The sequence below is a fragment of the Tribolium castaneum genome, chromosome 1 (assembly GCF_031307605.1).
Source record: "Tribolium castaneum strain GA2 chromosome 1, icTriCast1.1, whole genome shotgun sequence".
Lineage (NCBI taxonomy): Eukaryota > Metazoa > Arthropoda > Insecta > Coleoptera > Tenebrionidae > Tribolium > Tribolium castaneum.
Window position 1 is genome coordinate 29,656,505 of NC_087394.1, and position 21,598 is coordinate 29,678,102.

The 21,598-nt window shown below is 33.3% G+C and overlaps 1 protein-coding gene across 4 annotated transcripts; it reads left to right on the forward strand.

The window, feature by feature from the left end:
* The first annotated feature begins 1,038 nt into the window (after positions 1 to 1,038).
* Spn (Spinophilin) lies at positions 1,039 to 20,890 on the forward strand. 4 transcript variants are annotated; one of them, XM_008192791.3, is made up of 10 exons: positions 1,039 to 1,378; positions 3,740 to 4,928; positions 8,829 to 9,351; positions 11,527 to 11,894; positions 11,945 to 12,673; positions 15,909 to 16,024; positions 16,103 to 17,107; positions 18,393 to 18,534; positions 18,586 to 18,827; positions 20,309 to 20,890. In XM_008192791.3, the coding sequence occupies exons 2-10, from the start codon at positions 3,758 to 3,760 to the stop codon at positions 20,570 to 20,572; spliced, it is 4,560 nt and encodes a 1,519-aa protein (XP_008191013.2). In that variant the 5' UTR covers positions 1,039 to 1,378; positions 3,740 to 3,757; the 3' UTR covers positions 20,573 to 20,890. The 4 variants fall into 4 exon arrangements, with proteins under 4 accessions (XP_008191013.2, XP_008191014.2, XP_008191010.2 ...); XM_008192792.3 differs by lacking the exon at positions 1,039 to 1,378 and adding an exon at positions 3,456 to 3,596 and having other exon boundaries at positions 18,622 to 18,827; XM_008192788.3 differs by lacking the exon at positions 1,039 to 1,378 and adding an exon at positions 3,457 to 3,596.
* The last annotated feature ends 708 nt before the right edge of the window (positions 20,891 to 21,598 follow it).

The following is a 21,598-nucleotide window of genomic DNA, read 5'->3' on the forward strand; positions in this document are numbered from 1 at the left end:
GAGTTACAGAAACCTGTAAAGTTTCGATAACTGAGAAATAACCTTAAAAAATTGAAAAACTTTAAAATTGATTTTGGAGCAGGATCAAAGGAGCACAAAGAATAAAAACATGTATAAAGACATTCTTACGTTCCTGTAATCCTAATACAAATTTTGGTAAATTATTGCAAATTTACGTTAACTTAAAACGCGAAACCGTTATAACTCTAAAGCTAATAAGCGCTAAAAATTAAAATATTTTAGAATAGATATGGTACCAGGATTATAATTTCGGTTCTATTTTGCATTCCAGTTATGCTACTGTTACATATACTGTTTTCTAGTTATATTTGGAAAATAATTTTTTAAACCAATTTTTTTATGCAACCAGATATTCACCAGCGTGTATTTAAAATTGTGTATTAAAACTAAAAGGTGTATTAGGACAATATAAACGCAAAAGATTTTTAAATTTTGGTATTTTACTGGAACGTAAAGAGGTTACCAAAATGTAAAGACTTTGCCTTTATGTTATCCCAGGACTAAAATGAAAAAAGGACGAAATGTAAATGCTCATGTATTAGGGGTTTCAAAATTATAAAAACGCTTTCTCTCAAAACTAGCTATTAAAGATTATTCATGTACTTCAAAAAATTAATAGCTAATGTAATTTATACTTTTAATAAGAGATCTAATCATTAGTAACTATTTTACAATTTTATCAATTCTATTTAAAAAAATAATTTGATAAAATGCGACGTTGGCCTTTTTATAGTTTTGAAACAGCTAAAATAAGTACAGCAGTTGCTTTTCAATTGTACTTTTGAATATAGAATTCGTTATTTGCATGCAATTTTTTTGAGAATACTCTAATAGCACATTTAGTTATACTACAGTTCTGGGCTCCGAGCCTGCCTTCGTTTTTGCGGGCAATCAGGCTACACCCAGGTGTGTGTTCTAACTTTTACCAAGCTCTACACGCTCACAATAATTGTCGTTGTCAACAGTTGGCGTTTTCGACAATCGGCAGCAAAATGCGTTGTTGGCCAGGGTCGTCGGGCGTGAATGCGTAGGCATGCGCAGATTGTGCGATTTCATCGAATCGTGTTTTGTGAAGGGTGGTGAATTTTGACTGATGCAAACTAATGGATAATAGCTTATTTTGACAGTAATGAATAAACACTAAGCTGTCGTAAATAAAAACATGTAAAAATTGTGCGTCATTGTTCATTTTCTGCGGTCACCTGTGCATATTCTTGCGTTAAAAATAAAAGTATTTATGAAAACATGGCATGTATAATAGTGACATTTGGGCGTCGTTGTAAAAAACGAATACAGTGATGGATTAATAATCGACTTTTCTAATGGATTAAAATCTCCCCTCACGATTTAAACACGGGTGAGTTTTTTGTTTAGCTAGTTTTCATCACTTAATATTTCCGGTTTACTTGGAGGTTGTTCAAGAGCTGAGGAGATTTTGTTGAGAATTTTTATAATTGCCATGAAGTGGAACGGGGGCGAAAATTTGGATTGCCATTTATGGTAATCCAAGCCCACAGAAAACCATTCTGTCGGTCAAATTCCTTGTAGATTCTAATGTTACATGTTTACAAAACTTTTAATACAGGCTGATAACAATTCATAGACAGAGAAATAATCAGATAATCGTACGAAACGGGTGTTTATTTTAAAATTAATTCTTTATTAAGGCTACATAAAAAAGTTGCCAGTACAAAAAATCTGGGATGTCTGAGATGTCATATTATTGCTATGGCAACAATTTAACATAACCTCAAGTTGTCAATTTGTCTAACAAATTTAACAGGAAAGGGATTTTCTTACAACTTAAAGGATTTGCTTATCATTTACTTGATTGTCAACTCGTATGCATTGATAAAATACACTCAATGTATCAAGTGAACCATTTGATCATAAATCTTGACAAATTCTGTGTGACATCACATTTTATAATTTGTTTAAAATAAATAAACGGAAACATTAAACAGGGAACAAAATCATGCGTTCTCATAAATAAAAACAATTTCGAGTTTTGGAATCGAAAAAAGTAAGACCTAAGTGAATTTCAAAATTCAAACCATGGCTACCTGGGTTTAACTTTACTAGGTTTTAAGAGTAATAAAAAAATATTTTTTTGAAATCGTCTGTAAAGAAACCCAAAATAGTTTATATGCTTTATAAAATCCATTCTGAAATGGGCCAAGTAAAAAATTTAAAATACAGGGTGTTTCAAAATTGGCGAATTTTGAGTTCAGAACATTGTAGAGAATTGTAAAGATTCGGGGCTTTTTCACAAAGATACACTGGTTTAAAGGTGCACTGCAGGTGCACTTTGTAGTGCTTCATATGCAGGTTAAAATTTTTCTTGAAAAATTAGCTTTATTTTGCAGTAAAAAAATCTTAAATTTTACGAATGTTTCTTAGAAATGAAACGGTAGCCCAGTCAAATGAGACAAATCGGTGGAAAAAATTCCCAGAGTGTTGGAGTTTTTTTTAAAGCTTTCTTTACACTTGGGTAGACATATATCAAAAGTCCCCGAGGTTGGCGGGTGAGCTCGAGGAGGAAGAGGGAGTTAAAGCATTTTTTTTGGTTTTTTGCTTATATCTCGGAAACTGTTACTTCTATCAATTTTTATCTTTTTACCAAAATTAAAGTTGATAAAATTTCCTACAAAATGGTTATATGCATTTTTCTTGTAGGACTAACCATAAGCGAGTTATAGGACTGGAAATAAATAATCATTAAAAAAATATGCATTAGAATGTCTTCTTATTTTAGAAAATGATAATAAATTAAATGGTCTAATACTTCATTAGAGAAGAAAGGGGAAGACATGAGGGTCATTGTGAAGATTTGTTCTAAACATTAGTGCTGCTTGAAATAAAATCGAAATCGATTTCTAAATTCGGTAAATATTTGGAACCTGTTAAAAATCAAAACACTGTTTTATATCACTATGTGTGCAATAAGTTGATAAAAGAATGATATAACCGGTCTGTAGCTGTCTATGAACGGCCTTGGCTTCCACCCGTAATTTTTAATGGTGTACTAATGTTTAATAAAATAGCTATAATTATTAAATAACAAAAAAATACTGTTTTGGTTCAGTTTATCATCTTATCAATAAAAGCATAATAGAACGCACGAAATTTGACTTTATAGGGAAGCCGGGGTATTCATTTGACTACGCTGCACTGATGAGTTCCAAACAAGAACGAAACCGGTCCTTAGTTTTCTGAAGATTGAAGAGCCAAAACGTTGCTACTTTCGTTATGAACTCAATAATCTATAGGAAAAATTATTGCCAAACATAAAAACTCTAGAGCTAGTTTAGCAGGATTATATGAAAACATCCCACACAAAACTTTTTTCGAATAGCATAAGATTTATTGCGACACGTAAATTGGATTTTTCACTAGTCCTATCTTTACGATTAGTCATCATTTCATACAACTGTGTTAATATGAATGTCTAGAAATTTTCTAGATAACAGTATCGCTTGTCAATAAAATAAAGACCGCACCCGTTGACTTTAAAGGGTTTGTTTTAATTGTTTTATGCCAGCCAAGACCTCTGTAGCATGACTTGTGATACTTGTGTAAGTGAACCATGAATAGAATTAAAAATAAATATGCTGTAGGATTTTTTTGTTAATTACCAGCAACTAAACTTCCTCCAAGAAACCTATACTCGTTGATTTGCCAGACGTGCCCTTGTTTTCATGTCAAAATACCTTTCCAGCTGCTACCTGGCGCCGTTATGGAGGACAAGCGGGGCCATCGCTTTGGCGGCTCCAAAGTCTCAGAAATAGCGAACCGATTCCAAGCAAAATCCTCCCACAGCGAGGAGATTATCGCCCCCATAAAAACCAAAAAGATCGCTTCGTGCCCAAACGAGCTAGTTGAAGAAATATCTGACGTAAATGTAATCCGCACAGAATCGCACGTGACGAGGTTCAACAGCGCTCGAGCACTTTTTGAGAAACTAGGCGAAGAGAACCGCAACAATCGCGATAAATTCGCACCTCTCCAATGTACGAAAAGCGCTTCCGACATTTGTGATCCCAAAACCAGGAGTAACTTATCTCACGAAGATAACTTTGACTCGGCCAAACACGGTATTAGATCTCTATCGCCCAACCAAAGAGGGGCCCTTGAAACATGTCCAGTGGCAAAAAGCAACAATGTTGTGCCTAGTTCCGAGAATAACGTCATCAAAGCGAATCAAACCAAGCCGCTAGTGAAGCCAGAAAAACCCGAAAAACCTCAGCGAAAATTCAACAATAAGGAATTGATCGAGAAGCAAAGGAATTGGACTTCACACTTCTCCAAGTCACGCAGTCCGCGCTACAGCAGTGATCCCAACAAAACGGAAAAGCTAGCTGTGAATAACGGCGATTCAAACACAACACATGAGCACAAGGTAGCTAGCAGAAGTGCATCTTTCAGTAATCGAATTACAGGATCGGTAGCTAACGAAAACTTTCGACGAAATGACGTTGTTCGGAAGGAACGTCCAGCTTCGGTTATTCCGACTATGTGTAGTAACAATAACAATGAAACAAGTCCCACAAGGGTGGTACCTTGTGAAGATATGCACAGGCGAAAAGAGAGGAACAGTATGATATTAGGGGAGACTGAAAGACCAATTGAAAAATTTCCTGATGATGTGCCAACTGTAGCGCCTAGGGAGTTCGCTCATTCAGTCACTACAAACACGGATAATAAAGAAACAAAGAAGCGGAAAATTTGTGATCAAAGTGAAGAACACTTTTTTGTTCCTTCGGAAGTAAACGATAATAAGGACGTCAGTCGGGAGAGTTTATCAGCAACGTCTGGCAGCTTATCGTCTCTAAGCCCTCCCACAAGCCCCGGAAAGTTGAAATCAGAAATCGAAAAACAAGAAGATGAAGGAAACGAGAAATCTTTTCGTAAGTATAAACTACGGATATGGAAAGGTTAGGAGACGAAACGACTAACAAATAAAACACTAGTTCCGTTAATGTCGCCAGAGCAATGAATTTAAAAAAACATCGTTCTTTTTGTATACCGGTTAACACATAGCAAAAAAATACAGGTAAGTGGGGCATTAAATTCTCAATAGTAAAAGACAAAAATTTTATCGTAAACTATGTTTAAAAAAAATTTAAACTTTAACCCATTGGCACTTTGCCTCATATTTTTTAAAACGCTGCGAATATGGTTACAGATGCGAGAAAAATGTTAGGACATAAGTTGTAGAGAATTAAATTTTCTACAAAAAAGTCCGCGAGACCGTATCTCTATCTTTTAATTTTTGTAAGAAACATGAAAAAAAATGTTTTAAATTTAAAAATTGCACTACTAAAAAAAGTGGGCATTTAAAAACTAAAAAATCTGAACAGGAAATGCTGAAGAAATTAGATTAAATCAAATCAATCACATGGTGTGTTTTTTTCATTTTTTTTTATTTTCTCAATTACGACTAAACTTTTTGAAAAAGTGGAATTATTTTAATCTCCACCTATGCAAAATGATCCGGGGAATCGACTGGCATTGAGAAAACTGCCACATTCTCAATGGTTTTTTAGTTATGAATTTTTTAAAATATTATCTATGTTTGCTTTTACTTGCAATTTTCAAGATAGATAATTAAAGGAGCTTTCCAACGATAATATACTTCATGGGGTTATCTCTAATAGTTCAGGAGTTATTGCTCGATAAATGTAAAAATCTAAGTACTTGAATTTCGAGGCAAAAAGCTAAAAAAAATTAATGAAACGAAATAAATTTAAACTGCAAAAATTAACATTTTAACACTTCCCTAGAAAATGCAGTAAATAAAAAATTGGAAAACGCAAATTCGCGCTCAGTAATGAAAAATAAAATTATGAGTTTAAATATATACTAATAAGAGCTAGAATATACAGAACTCTAGCCTCGAAATTAAAATTACTATAACTTTGAACTTGGCAAATTTTAAAAGCTTCGTATGTTTATAAAATTGAAAAGGTAAAATAATAGAGCAACGAAAATTATAAGATGGAAAAGGTAAAAGAGTAGAGCAAGGAAATAAAAAATCGCGGTATTCTAAGTCTACAAAATTTAAGCGAATTTGAAAGGTAGGTATAAACTCTTACGATTAAATTCAATTATCTCGAAAATCCAAAAAACAGGATTTGAAAGTCAAAGTGAAATGAAACAGTAAAAAAAGCGAAATTTGAATTTAAACATTTGTGAGTTCACGCGAATTTGAAAACAAATACATAATTGAAATAGTGGTACCAAAAAATAAAACAAATCTGAATTTTAAAAACGAATTAGAATTATAATTAGAAAATTAGATTAAATGTGAATTCAATACTTATCACATAAATGTAAATTCTATTATCCAAGAAGTTCAAAGAAACAGGATTTGAAAGGAAAAGTATAATAAAACAGTAGTAATTAAAAAAGGAGAAAATTGAAGGTAAACATTAAATTTAAAAACAAATACATAAATGTATTTAAAATAAAAAATGAATTTAAAATAGAAGATATCGACAAATAAAAAATTGTAGATTGGGAAGACAGAAGTTTGAACCTAAACTAAAAGGCTGTAAAATTGAGCGATTTTACTCTTAACTTCGCCAAATGCACATAAATTTGAATTCAAATAATTCAAAAGGTAAGTAAATCTGGAATGGAATTTAAGACAATCCAAACTCATGAAAGTTGTGAAATTATAAAGTAAAGTAAAGCATCTAACTTAAAAAAAAATCTGAAATCATACTTTGAACCTCTACTAAAAAAGTGGGAATTTAAAAATTAAAAAATCTGAATTGGAAACGCTGAAGAAATTAGAATCAGTTAGCTTTATTTTGTAATCTAAAAACAGAATAGAAGAGTAGTTAAAGGGTAAAACATGAAAAATAATTATTTAAAGTGAACAAACTGGTAAATTAGATTTAATTTTAAGACTAAAAAATCCTAAGTTCTAAAATCTGGATGAAAGTTGTGAAATTAGAAAGTAAATTGAAGCAATTGAAAAAGAAAAAAATACTTATATTTATTCATACTTTGAATCTCTACAGAAAAAACTGGAAATATTTAAAAACTAATAAATAAAATGAGCCTTATGTTGTAACCTTAAAATAGCATAGAAGAGTAAGTTAAAGGGTAAAATATTAAAAGATAATAATTATTTAAAGTGAAAATTAGATTAAATTTGAATTCTAATCCTCATTACATAATTGCAAAAAACTGGATTGCAATGACTATAAAATGTGAAATCAAAATATTATGAAGTTGGAAAATTTGTTAAATTCAAGCGTGAGAATCCGAATTAATCTGTATTGTGAATTAAAAAATGTGAACAATTACAGGCTGTTTGTGGATTGCGCTCACAAATTTTAACCACTATTAGACCTCGTCAAAAGAAACAACTTTTTTCTCTCCAATTTTTGCCAAAAACATGTCATTTCTGAGTTAAAATTAAAAATAAGTTGAGGCTGAAAACCTGTCTCCGCCGATGTCTAGATACGATATTTCCATTCATTCAAACAAAAAAAACTATAGAACGTAAACAGCGTAAAGGCAAAAAACATATGTTAGTGGGTCAGTAGTAACATTATAAAAATTACCCAAAATGTTGCCCTTCGGTCGCAATGCACGCTTGAACCCTTCAGGGAAGGAAAGCTTGTGGTCTTGCACACATCCCCTTGTGATTTCTAAATGATATGTTTGATGCTTGCTAACACAAACGGTCAGCTCCTTGGCTGTATTACTTGGAACACAATTTGAACACTAGTTGTTTCACGTGAATCCATAAAAAATCACACGGATTTAAATCAGGAGAGCCTGCACCTGCTGGAGATGGCAAGAGTGTAACGGGATTATTTCCACTACCCCGTACACTAGGACCAGATCACTCAATTCGGCGTTTGAATAATTGGTCATAATAATTTAATTTCAAACTGACACGTGAATTCACTCGAAAGCGTAGTCGCAACTGACTAATCGAACGTGTAAACACCTGATAATTTTTTTGGTGCACAAAGTTATCCCTTTTTTGTGCATAAAAACGTTCACGGTCAACGTTTAGTGCAATTTATTTTTATTGATATTTTACTGGCACACACTGAACGGCTCGTGAAAATCATGGGAGGAAAAATGGGAACAAATTTTTTGGATACAGAATTTGTTAAAATTTGTGAGCGCAATCGACAAACACGCTGTAGAAATATGGTGTCGCGGACTTTTTTGTAGAAAATTTAATTCTCTACAACTTTGTTTCTTATAATTTTTTTGTATCTTCAACCGTATTCGCTGCGTTTGCAAAAATTCAGGTGAAACGTAAATTGATAATTCTCAGCGATAATTTTTGCGCACCGTCGCATATTTATCAAAACGCTGGGAATACGGTTGAAGATACAAAAAAAGTGTAAGGAACAAAGTTGTAGAGAATGAAATTCCCTATAAAAAAAGTCCGCGACACACCATATTTCTATCTTCAACGGTTTAGCTAAAAATCAACTTTCTGTTACTTGACGCCTCGTAAAATGAAACGAATCAGTCCTTGGGGATTAAGATTAAAGGAAATTTAATTCTCAAAATTTTTTTTCTTAACATTTTCTTTGTATTTTTAACCGTATTTGCGACGAAGCTCAAATTTTAAATTTAAAATAATTTTTTTACATGTTTCTTACGAAAATTTTGATCGTCAGTTTTTCTGTTCATTGCATTTTTTCCAGTAATTAGTGAATTGCTTGAATTTAAATTCTCGTTTCGTCTCCTAAGTTTTAGCCCTCCGTGGTAAAAACTAACAAGCGTAGCGAGTTGCACAAACGTTTTTTGCTGAAATTTTGGGTCAGTTTCAGACGTTACCGACTCCGCGTTTTGCCAAACGGACGATCGGTTGGATGTTTCGGAACTTGAACCGCTTCCCCTTGAAGAGGGCGATTCACATTTGAAGGCAAAAGCTAAATTTTTGTACGAAAGTGCAGAAACTAAATTAATCAACATTGATAAGGAGCCAGAGATTAAATTAACCGATGCCGAGAAAGAGGCGCTTTATGCTGTGCCGTGTAAGAATCGCAGACAAGAAAAATGTCACATTCCACCCAAGCCAGATGTCTTGCAATCGATTAAATGCGAGACGGATTTAAATAATACGGCAGTGTTTGCTTCACAAGAACACCCCAGTAACAAACGGACGCATGTGGTGTGTGATAAAAGTAATGAAGAGGCGAAAAAGAGGTGTTTTAAAGGGGAGGGTGTTCCTAGATCGGAGAGCCCTTTGTTGGATTTTGAAAATGAGAGTGAATATGCCACCATTGATGATATTGAAGCCGATTCGATGACTCCGACTGAAGAAGAACATTTGTTAAGCACAAAGTAAGTACAGTGTCGGATCTGACTTGATTCGAATTATCGAATTTTTATTTATTTATTTTTTTTAAGAAAAAAATGCTTTTTGTAATAAAGTAATCATCTTGTGAAGATTATTTCAAAAATCTACAAAACTTCTACAAATTCTCTAATATATTCGCAGCGGTCACCGGTGTCCGCTGAATACTTTGATTGAGGCGCCACAGCGGACACCGGTGTCCGCCAGATATTTTGCCTTTTTACACCAAGCTGACACATAATTTTTCGTAGTATTACACACTAATGTCCGCTGTAGCATAATGTGAATCACAATTTAGCTATAGTTTGACGCTGCAGCTCGTCTTTGTTTGTAAAATCAAGTGAGCGTCTGGAGTGTCCGCTTAGGCGTGTTAACTTGTTAAGGGATGATTGATATAATGTTCGGCGCCAAGCGGACACAGTGTTACATACACAGAAAAACGTATGTGTCCGCGAATGTGTCCGTTTTGGAAGAAAAAGTGATCGCTCGAGTTTTTTGACTCTAAAAAATTCAAAGTGCCTTAAATTATACTTAAACTTGTATCCACCTTCGAACAATAGTTATACAAAAGCAAAATGAGCATTGGCGTGAGAAGAGATTAAATAAATATTATTTATATTTAAATAATGATAAGCACAAAACAAAGAAAAATTCGGGAAAATAGAGTGTTAAATTCTTGGTAATAAAAGATCAAGATTATGCAAACGATTTATCTCTTAGAGACGGACAAAAGTATGGAAACAAGCGTTTTTTTGACTAAGTCTTAAAACATTACACTAGTTTACACGATTCATATGCTTTCATTGAAAGTCATCATCTCTTATTGATTATTAGGCACTAAGTTAAAAAAAAATATCAAAATAACCCATCACGTAAGATTTAAAAAGGAAGAATAATTTTTAAATACGCCAATAATAAATTGAACATAAATGCTTTTACTTCCTTTTTTGTACTTTTTTGAGTAGTTTCTCTTATAAATGTCTAACAATAATCTCCTAACATATTTTCATCTCAGAACTTTTTGTGCCGATCTTAGAAAATTTTCAAAACTTAAAAGAGTATTTTAAGAGACATATTTACGCTCATCTGGTGCTAATTGTGCAATAACTTAACCTGATTAGTTACGGAAGAAACGGAATACTGCAGGTATGCTATTTTTAGTGCTTCTGAGAGAAGTGTTTTTTTACTTGCAATTTTAAATTGTCCACAAATTATGTTTGTCTTATAACAATTACTCTTAAGTCGGAGGGATTTGTGCAGGTAAGGGAGAAAATAATCTTTCGTAGCAAAAAAATGGGACGTTTTTTAACGTGAATTTTTGGGTTGCTTGAGGGTAAGTAAACATAAAACACAAAAAGAAGTTATAGTTTGTAAATTAGTGTTATTACTACGTCCGTACGAATAAGATATTTTTAAGAATGAAATTTTTCCATTTTTTTTTAGTTTTCCAGTTATGCAGAATTTTATTTCATTTTTTCAAATGGCGCCCTACTACGACAATTTTTTTCTTTTAAGATCAAGCTTTAAAAATTAGTTCTAATTCAGTAATATTGCTTTTAAACCAGTGTTTTTTTTATAAATTATTGTAGCTGGATTTTGAGCTCATTACGAAAGTTTTTCAAACTTTACCGAAGAGTCAAGTTTGCTTTTAATATTGTAAAAAATTTGAACCTTGTTCTGCAACGCAAACATAAGTGGAAACTTAATTCGAATTACTTTATCACTGAATAAATTAATTCGTTTTCTGTAAACCGATCCTCACATATTTTACAGCCTGAAATAACCTCTTCGGATAAATTTAAATAAATAAAAATAAATAAATTAAATACATTTCGAAAACTTTTATTTATCAAAAATGATCACATTTTCAACAGACTTGATAATATACCATTTATTTTTTTTGTAGGGTGAATAGTTTAGGTAAAAACGCTTGGTTCCGTACTTTTATTCAGAAAAATCTATCTTTTGGTTCAATAGTTTTGCGGATTTTTTTGTAGGAAATTTAATGCTGTACAACTTTCTTTCTTCTACTTTTTTTTGATGGCACAGTTGATTGAGTTTTTTCCTGTCTTGATTTACTTGATAAACGAAACTAAATTTTTGTTGTTGTTGTTGAAGTTTGTTTAGAATCTCATAAATTGACTTGATATTTTTGAATTTAGAATTTCGGAAAAACGCTTAGTGTCAAGCAGACACGACCTTCTCTCAGACGAAGAGGCGCAAGAAGTTACAAGATTGCTAAATTCTAAAAGTCCACTAACCGACGAATGGGCAACAGAATCGTCACTGTTTGCTCTAAATGAGCAGCCAGTGCCACCGACCAATTCGTCCGAACCAACATTTGTAAATCACTACTCGGACGTAGCTCCTGTCTCAGAAAAATTATTTGCTCACTTAGAAGAAAAAGATAAGGCTGATATTGACGAAGAAGCGAACGATTTCTCACAACTCGACTCCATTGCTTTCATAGATAGCTCACCGCCAAACGAGTCAGTTGAATCCCCAAAACCTCGAAGAAAATCAAAAGAAGGTTTAGATCCTTATTTTTGGTTGTGTCACGTTTTATTTTAAATTTTTTAGTAGAGAATAAGTTAGATAGGGAAAAAAGTGACTACGCCCCCGAGTCGGTCCCCATCGTGGGGGAGGAAAACGGCGTCCACTACTACGAAGACGGGCATTTTTGGATGGAGGTTCCAGGTCTCCTCCCGGAATCCGAGGAAGAAGACGACGAATCCGCTTGTTACACCCATATTCCCAAACCCACAAAGGTCGCATTTTCCACCGAACCCATGAAGGTCTACTCCACGTTCAGCGTAACAGAATACGACCGACGGAATGAAGACGTCGATCCCGTCGCAGCTTCCGCAGAATACGAGCTTGAGAAACGAGTCGAAAAAATGGATGTTTTTCCGGTCGAGCTTATCAAAGGTTCGGAAGGCCTTGGACTCAGTATTATCGGGATGGGAGTTGGGGCGGATGCGGGTTTGGAAAAGCTGGGCATATTTGTGAAGACTATAACAGCAAATGGGGCTGCCGCAAAAGACGGGAGAATTAAAGTTAATGACCAGATTATTGAAGTCGATGGGAAAAGTCTGGTTGGTGTTACGCAAGCTTACGCTGCGAGTGTTTTACGGAACACTTCCGGACTTGTCAAATTTAGTATTGGGCGGGAGAGGGATCCGGAAAATAGTGAGGTGGCTCAGCTTATACGACAATCGCTGCAGGCGGATAGGGAGAGGGAGGAGAGGAGGCAGAAGGCTTTAGAGATGGAGCAACAGCAGAGTGATGCTAGCACGGTGCCATTAACAGGTAGATGTTTTTAACTAAACTTAAAAAATATAGGAAATTGAAATGAATTCGACTTTCCATACTCAAGAACACAACTCAGAAAAATTGAAAATATAAATGAAACTTACTAAACCCAAGCCAAAAGTAAAGGTAAATAATAAAAATTAAACTCAAAACAGTAAAAAGTCAAATGGAACTAACTTGTAAAGTTCGAAAATTTTGTTGACAATTAAAAATTTGAGCGAATTCTAAAACTAGGTAATTAAACTAAATTTTATAATCCAGACAATTTAAACAGCGTAATTTGAATCCCCACCTATGCAAAATGATCCGGGGAATCGACTGGCATTGAGAAAACTGCCACATTCTTAATGGTTTTTTAGTTATGAATTTTTTAAAATATTACCTATGTTTGCTTTTACTTGCAATTTTCTCGAAAACTATTAGTCGGAGAACAAAGGTTTTTTTTTGAAAAAGATAGATAATTAAAGGAGCTTTCCAAAGATAATACACTTCATGGGGTTATCTCTAATAGTTCCGGAGTTATTGCTCGATAAATGTAAAAATCTAAGTACTTGAATTTCTTACTTGAAGGCAAAAAGCTAAAAAAAAATTAATGAAACGAAATAAATTTAAACTGCAAAAATTAACATTTTAACACTTCCCTAGAAATGCAGTAAATAAAAAATTGGAAAACGCAAATTCGCGCTCAGTAATGAAAAATAAAATTATGAGTTTAAATATATACTAATAAGGGCTAGAAAATACAGAACTCTAGCCTCGAAATTAAAATTACTATAACTTTGAACTTGGCAAATTTGAAAAGCTTCGTATGTTTATAAAATTGAAAAGGTAAAATAATAGAGCAACGAAAATTATAAGATGGAAAAGGTAAAATAGTAGAGCAAGGAAATAAAAAAACGCGGTTTTCTAAGTCTGCAAAATTTAAGCGAATTTGAAAGGTAGGTATAAACTCTTACGATTAAATTCAATTATCTCGAAAATCCAAAAAACAGGATTTGAAAGTCAAAGTGAAATGAAACAGTAAAAAAAGCGAAATTTGGATTTAAACATTTGTGAGTTCACCCGAATTTGAAAACGAATACATAATTGAAATAGTGGTACCAAAAAAATAAAACAAATCTGAATTTTAAAAACGAACTAGAATTATAATTAGAAAATTAGATTAAATTTGAATTCAATACTTATTACATAAATGTAAATTCTATTATCCAGGAAGTTCAAAGAAACAGGATTTGAAAGGAAAAGTATAATAAAACAGTAGTAATTAAAAAAGGAGAAAATTGAAGGTAAACATTAAATTTAAAAACAAATACATAAATGTATTTAAAATAAAAAATGAATTTAAAACAGAAGATATCGACAAATAAAAAATTGTAAATTGGAAAGACAGAAGTTTGAACCTAAACTAAAAGGCTGTAAAATTGAGCGATTTTACTCTTAACTTCGCCAAATGCACATAAATTTGAATTCAAATAATTCAAAAGGTAAGTAAATCTGGAATGGAATTTAAGACAATCCAAACTCATGAAAGTTGTGAAATTATAAAGTAAAGTAAAGCATCTAACTTAAAAAAAAATCTGAGATCATACTTTGAACCTCTACTAAAAAAAGTGGGAATTTAAAAATTAAAAAATCTGAATTGGGAACGCTGAAGAAATTAGAATCAGTTAGCTTTATTTTGTAATCTAAAAACAGAATAGAAGAGTAGTTAAAGGGTAAAATATGAAAAATAATTATTTAAAGTGAACAAACTGGAAAATTAGATTTAATTTTAAGACTAAAAAATCCTAAGTTCTAAAATCTGGATGAAAGTTGTGAAATTAGAAAGTAAATTAATGCAATTGAAAAAGAAAAAAATACTTATATTTATTCATACTTTGAATCTCTACAGAAAAAACTGGAAATATTTGAAAACTAATAAATAAAATGAGCCTTATGTTGCAACCTTAAAATAGCATAGAAGAGTAAGTTAAAGGGTAAAATATTAAAAGATAATAATTATTTAAAGTGAAAATTAGATTAAATTTGAATTCTAATACTCATTACATAATTGCAAAAAACTGGATTGCAAAGACCATAAAATGTGAAATCAAAAGATTATGAAGTTGAAAAATTTGTTAAATTCAAGCGTGAGAATCCGAATTAATCTATATTGTGAATTAAAAAATGTGTACAATTACAGGCTGTTTGTGGATTGCGCTTACAAATTTTAACCACTAATAGACCTCGTCAAAAGAAACAACTTTTCTCTCTCCAATTTTTGCCTAAATCATCTCATTTCTGAGTTAAAATTAAAAATAACTTGAGGCTGAAAACCTGTCTTCGCCGATGTCTAGATACGATATTTCCATTCATTCAAACAAAAAAAAACTATGGAACATAAACAGCGTAAAGACAAAAAACTTATGTTAGTGGGTCAGTAGTAACATTATAAAAATTACCCAAAATGTTGCCCTTCGGTCGCAATGCACGCTTGAACCCTTCAGGGAAGGAAAGCTTGCGATCTTGCACACATCCCCTTGTGATTTCTAAATGATATGTTTGATGCTTGCATAACACAAACGGTCAGCTCCTTGGCTGTATTACTTGGAACACAATTTGAACACTAGTTGTTTTACGTGAATCTTTCGATACACTAGGACCAGATCACTCACTTCGGCGTTTGAATAAATGGCCATAATGATTTAATTTCAAACTGACACGCGAACTCACTCGAAAGCGGGATTGCGACTGACTAAACGTCTCAACAAACACCTGATAATTTTTTTGGTGCACAAAGTTATCTCTTTTTTGTGCATAAAAACATTCACGGTCAACGTTCTGTGCAATTTATTTTCATTGAAATTTTACTTGAACCTGACAAGGAGAGACACACTGAACGGCTCGGGAAAGTCGTGGGGGGAAAAATGGGGAAAATTTTTTTGGATGCGGAATTTGTTTTGTCTTCCATTTACTTTTCATAACGCATTCTTTTTGTGGTTAAAATTTGTGAGCGCAATCCACAAACACCTTGCATAAAAACTTCGTCATTTGGGAAAAATAGAAAATTCCAGAACATTTATTAGATTCGACAACGAAAGTAACCTGTTTAAATTTGATCTCAGAAACTGAAACAATAGGTAATACAAGTAAAACAACCGGAAAATTGAACGATTTGTATTTTAAAAACCAAATAAAACAAATCTAGATTTGCAAAAGATTTTAAAAGCAACACATTGGGTTTAATTTTCAGGTTCTGCAAACACTAGTGTATCAGACGGTCCAAACAGTCCTTTAGTGAGCGCTGAAAATTCAATGGACGTAGAACAGAGCTCAGACATTGACTCGTTAAAAGTGCTTCTACAAGAAGTAAGTTTTTTAGAAACGTCTTTTTGAACTTTTGCCGTTTCTATTTTTTTTATTAAAAAAATCAATCAATTGTTCCAGTTAATGGAGCAAAACGGCATAAAACCGGACGACTCCGAAAAGTTGGCTCAGTTAAATCAAAAGCTCAAGGAAACGGAACGAATTTTAGTAACGGCGAAAAAGGAGATCCAGACCTATCAGAATATGTTGGAACAGTCTCAGTCCCAATATCTCGTGATGGAAAAGAAATACACTAAAGCCAAACAGTTACTGCGAGAATTCCAACACCGCGAGTTGGACATGATCCATCGGGAGGATTTCTACCAACAACTTTTGCAAGAAAAGGACACGGAATACAACGCTTTGGTGAAAAATTTAAAGGACCGGATAATAATCCTAGAGCAGGATTTGCTCGAAGCTCAACAAAAAGCTGGCTTGCCTTGCGTTCTCCCCAACGATAATCTCAACCTAAAGCAGCTGACGCCCCAAATGACCAGACGCGTTCCCCCCAAGCCCTTATACAACGCTTTAGAAACGAATCTGTCAGACACGGAAATTTCCGACCACAGTCCGGACGACGATAAGACTGCAACAGTTGAGAGAAAGCTCCCTTTGAAGGAGGAGCTCGACCGGGTTGTTCCTCAACACGAACTGCTGGACATTTCTGTCAATAAGAGCAAGGCGGAATTGGCAAACAGGGGTTCCTTGGCCAATAGGCAACTGCCAAGTGCGAAAAAAGGTTCCTTGAGTAATAGCAGCAGCTCGGATTACGGCTTAGACGATAGTTACAATTCAGGGGACGAAGTCAATTGTTGTAACGGACGTACTACGAACTCTAATAATTTATATTCGCAACATACGAGGTGCCAGGTGCAAGCTAACCCAGAAACGCAACACGATTTTCAATACAACAAAGTACAAAAACCAGTTTACGCTTCATACAATAAAAGGGTGGATCCCACGCCAGTTTACGCAAAAGTTCAAAAGGATTCTAGTCATTCGGATTATACGAACCCGGATTCGGGGATTGTCAAAAAGGGGATCGGCATGGGACCTCCGCCTTCGCTTGCCGAACAACTGAAACAAGTACGGTGTTAAGAGATTTGGGTTTTTTCAACGATTACGCATTGGCAACTTCAAAAATAACTCTGTCTTAAATGATAGTACTGGAAACGTTATCACAGCAGTGAAAATCGTTTCTCTGTATCTGCTCTAGCCCAACTATGACGTCATAACTGTCTTTCGAACATTTGGTCTAATTTTAAGATCAAATAGTTTTGTTTTTATAAGTGACAGACTTTATTAAAACTTGATAAAATTTCTCAAATGTTTGAACAAAATTTGGAGGAAGTACTTAATTTTTGTTTTCGTAAAGCTATTGGCTCATTTATTTTTTATCATAGGAAGTTTTTAAATGAATCTACGAATATACAGGCACAAAAAACGATATTTTCGATTTCCGCTACAATGTAAAACTGGTAAATAAGTTGCTAGTGCCTTTAAGGGGGAGAATATCCACGTTAAAAAGCGTCGAATATCAGCCGTTTTTTTATTGTTTTACAGCCGCTGTAAGTAACGTTTTTGAAACTTATTTACAGGAGACATTCTTCCACTCGGGCTGTAGGTGCAAAAGTGTTTTAAAATGCCATCAGTGCTTTATTTAATTCGGAAAAAAATTCCGATAGCTGGAAAAAAATCGTGTTCTTTGAACATTATTTTCCTTCAATGATGAGTGTTAAAGAGAAAATAAAATAAAAGAGAAAATAAAATACTTTTGGCCTTGTAGTGTACTCTTAGGAATAAAGTGGATTTTGTTTTAACTTGAAATTCTCAATCGTTAACTCGTAAAACTTTTAAACGAACTTGCAGTATCAGCAGTCAGGGAGTAGGCGCCTCTAAAATGCACTTGTTTACTGAACACTTATTCCCAAACAAAATTTTACGCTGAATTCGAATCCGAAGTTAGTTTTTCGATTTTGAATTGCCTTCATAATGAAAAAAGACGATTTTGTGGAAATCTTCGAAAAATTAAAATTGCTCAAATTTTTCGTTTACATCGTCATATCTTCCGTCTGGATAAAGATAGAAACTTCTTTTTTTGCAAAAGATTGCTCACTGTATGTAGTTTTAACGTTATTACACAACTTTTAGTTTTGAGAAAAAAATTGAGAAAATCGGGCAAGATTACCAGTACAAAGATAAAATAAAATAAGACAAAATAAGAACCAGAAGACAGACAAATAAATTATTAATTATTGCGCGCTACTGATGGGCTTGTGGACAGTTATCTTGGAAGCAGAGGAATTCTCTCCCTTAATTCGTTGATAAAATTTAATTTCGCCGCCTCGTGACGAAATAATTGTGCTTTAAGGTTTTGTCAGAGCGGGAGAAGCGGTTCAGCTCTGACACTCTGAATAGTTCCTGTGAAGAATTGACGGAAAGGTCGAAACACAACGCCGCCCAGCATTTGCTCGAGGAGATCCGGCAAGCTGTGAACGAGGCGAATGCGAAAGGTAGGTGCAATGATTGTTTTCTGAAGAGTTTACAGTGCTTTGTATTTGTAGTAAAGAAAGTTGTGCCCGTTACATTATCACCCCCAGGTAGTACTCCATGGCAACATCAAGGAAGTATGTTACCTACACCTCCGTCTCCGTCGAGTTTGTCGTCAGGGTCCGTTTCACCCTCAAAACACGACGCCTCGTGGGTTACAACAGATCTCAGTCTGTCCTCGTGTAGTATTAGCAGCGACAAAAGAGGGTCGCAGTATTGGCAGTCGACGCCTATTTCAGAATGGAGCAAAGACCAGGTGAGTGATTAGTTTTCGTAAAAATTTCTCTCATTAATGAACAAATTACATTCATGTCACTTCAGAAAAGATAATCATTTTCTATAAAACAAAAATAGTTTGAAGGTGATAGTTTTTTATATAAATATTGTACGAAATAAGAAATTTCGTTAGTTATACAGGGTGTTTCACACAACTTTCCGATTGTACGCACCCAAATATACAAAAGTTACAGAAGACTAGATACAAAAATTCACATTTAATTATTTATTTTTGAAACCCATGACAGTAGTTTTCAAACAAATCACTTTTTTATTAGTAGTCGGGAATTACTATTTTTAAGCAACAGTTGTCATGTGTTCTGTCAAGAGATAGAAAGAATATAATTCTAAATTACCTATTTTAATCACTAACTACTCAAAACTGTTGTAATTTTTTGAAGGGGTAATAAACCAGAGAATTATTGAAATTGAAGTTTTTGGAATTTTTTTAAGCGAATTGTTATTTAATATCGTAACTTTCAAAGATTCTATGAAAATAACTTTGTCATTGTTACAATTAAAAAAAATAAAAAAACTTGTAATTTGATTTTATGTGACGTTTTTACAATTAAAAAAACTAAAAATAAAATAATATTTTTGGTATCTAATGTAGAGTGTGACTTGCCTTACTGGTTACTACATTTCAACATCGCCGTGGCATAGTTGTTTATATTTTCTTGAAAAATTTTTTTCCTGCTGCGATTAATGCCTGATGATTTTTTTTAGATTTTATTTATAGAACTCTTTTTTGGAGTGCATTCTTGACCTGTTTAATGATTATCAAGTCAGAACATTGTTCTGGTCACAGTAAAACAGATATTTCGTTACCTTCGTAAAAATTCCTTAATCACTTGAAGTGTGCGGTTTGCAATGTCTTGCATAAAAATTAAACTATTACTGTAATTTTTGGTGTTATTTAATAATTTGTTGTTATTTATTATTAATTATTCAGAAAAATTACTAATATCCTTAGATTTTTGGTGGTACCCCGGCGCCTCCACCATAATTATCACAAAGGTCAACTGCTGTGATAGGGGTTAAGATTAACTACATAACAAAATAAAAGGGTTCTACTTACATTATTATTCGCAGTTTAGTGTATTTTAATACATTTAATACATTATCATCTGCATTTTAAGATTTGTTTGTTTTAAGGGTGATCTGATAATAATCTATTAAAAAATAGATTTAGGCCCGGTTTCTCGAATTATTAACCTTCAGTTAAATTTTGTCTCTCAGTTACTTGAGGTAATGCGTATGTGACTGGCATTGCTATGTTTTAACTGAGGTTTACTACTTATTTCTCCGATAAATATTTTTCCAGAAACTGGGCCTTAAATATTTTGAGGGTTATAATTTTTTTTCAGGTGGTAGTTTTTCGATTTATTTTGAATTTTAATTATTGGAAAATTATTTTTAATTGCCGGCAGCTCGTTGGTTCCTAATAAAGCTTTTTTCCAGGTCTCCCAGTGGCTGCTTGGGATTGGGATGGAGAACCATATTCCGAAGTTCGTAGAGTTGGACGTCAATGGGCAAGCTCTCCTCTTGTTGACGTCTGCGGATTTCAAAATTCTCGGTATCGCAAGTGACGATAAAAGCTACTTGAAGCGAAAAATAAAAGAACTGAAAATACAGAACGAGAAGGAGCGCAAACAGATGGAACGGAATAGAAAAGAGAAAGAGAAGCTTTTACGGAAAGCGGAGAAAGCAAATAAGAAAAAGTAATAAATAAAATTAGCGAATGGACACTTCGGCCTAGGAAATTGAAGTAACATTAGGTGAAATATTAACTATTTATCATTAGTGGACACCTGTGAATGGTGTATTATACATAATTGCTGTAAATGTGACTTTCTTGAATCAGGACATTACTTTATTATTTATATGTATAGCAAGAGTGTGAGATTAGGAATCATTCATTGCAATTTTTTAACGTTTGTGTGATAATAGTGTATGTCATGATTTTTTTATCTTTACATTTTTATTTTATATTTTTGTTATATTCTAATTCAATAATTATTATCAAATAAAAGTAAAAAGTAACTCGCTGGTTTTTATCGTGATACCCAACCCAACCCAATAAATATTTTGCCACGATTTTTTCGGCACAATTCGGGTTCTTTCGTGCTGGTTACTTCTATCAAGTAGTGCCACCTGCACAAATCACGTGCAATTAATCTCAATGCAAGGTTTTAGATCAAAAGATAAAAAAACATTAACTTGGATTAAAGTTGGTAGTGAAGATCAGTAATGTACACTTCCTCTTATTGAGTTATATCTAAAAATGGAAGCCCACACAAAACCATCTAACCATGGTAATAGCTTCTATAAAAAAATAAACTACAACTTAAAATAATTTAAAAAAAAAAACTGAAAAGTCATTTGGGGTTATTAAGTAATTTTTACATATTTTTACATAAAATAACATTTAATAAAAGTCGCATAGAAAGAGAAAAAATAAATAAATACCTATTTTCTGAACCTTCTTTTTAATATCTAAATCCTCGATTATAAACACGTTTCCCATAGCAACATGCTTTCACTATTTTAAAACACGCTTCCCATAGCAACGTGTTTTAAATTAAAATGTCCCAACATAAAAATTTTTGAAAAACACTCATATGGAAACGCTCAAAGTTCTCGGGCGTCTAGGTACGATAACCTTCGAACTTTAAGCACTCGAATTTTTAATAAGTATAAAGATTCTCGTGAAGACTTAAGGGCACTTTAAAGAACATTTAATTGCAATAA

Excerpts from the sequence above, each read along its gene's own strand:
- Spn (XM_008192788.3), top strand. Across the intron at positions 12,674-15,908 it reads TAGCACGGTGCCATTAACAG|GTTCTGCAAACACTAGTGTA; the intron begins GTAGATGTTTTT and ends TTTAATTTTCAG. Across the intron at positions 17,108-18,392 it reads TTGCCGAACAACTGAAACAA|GTTTTGTCAGAGCGGGAGAA; the intron begins GTACGGTGTTAA and ends TTGTGCTTTAAG.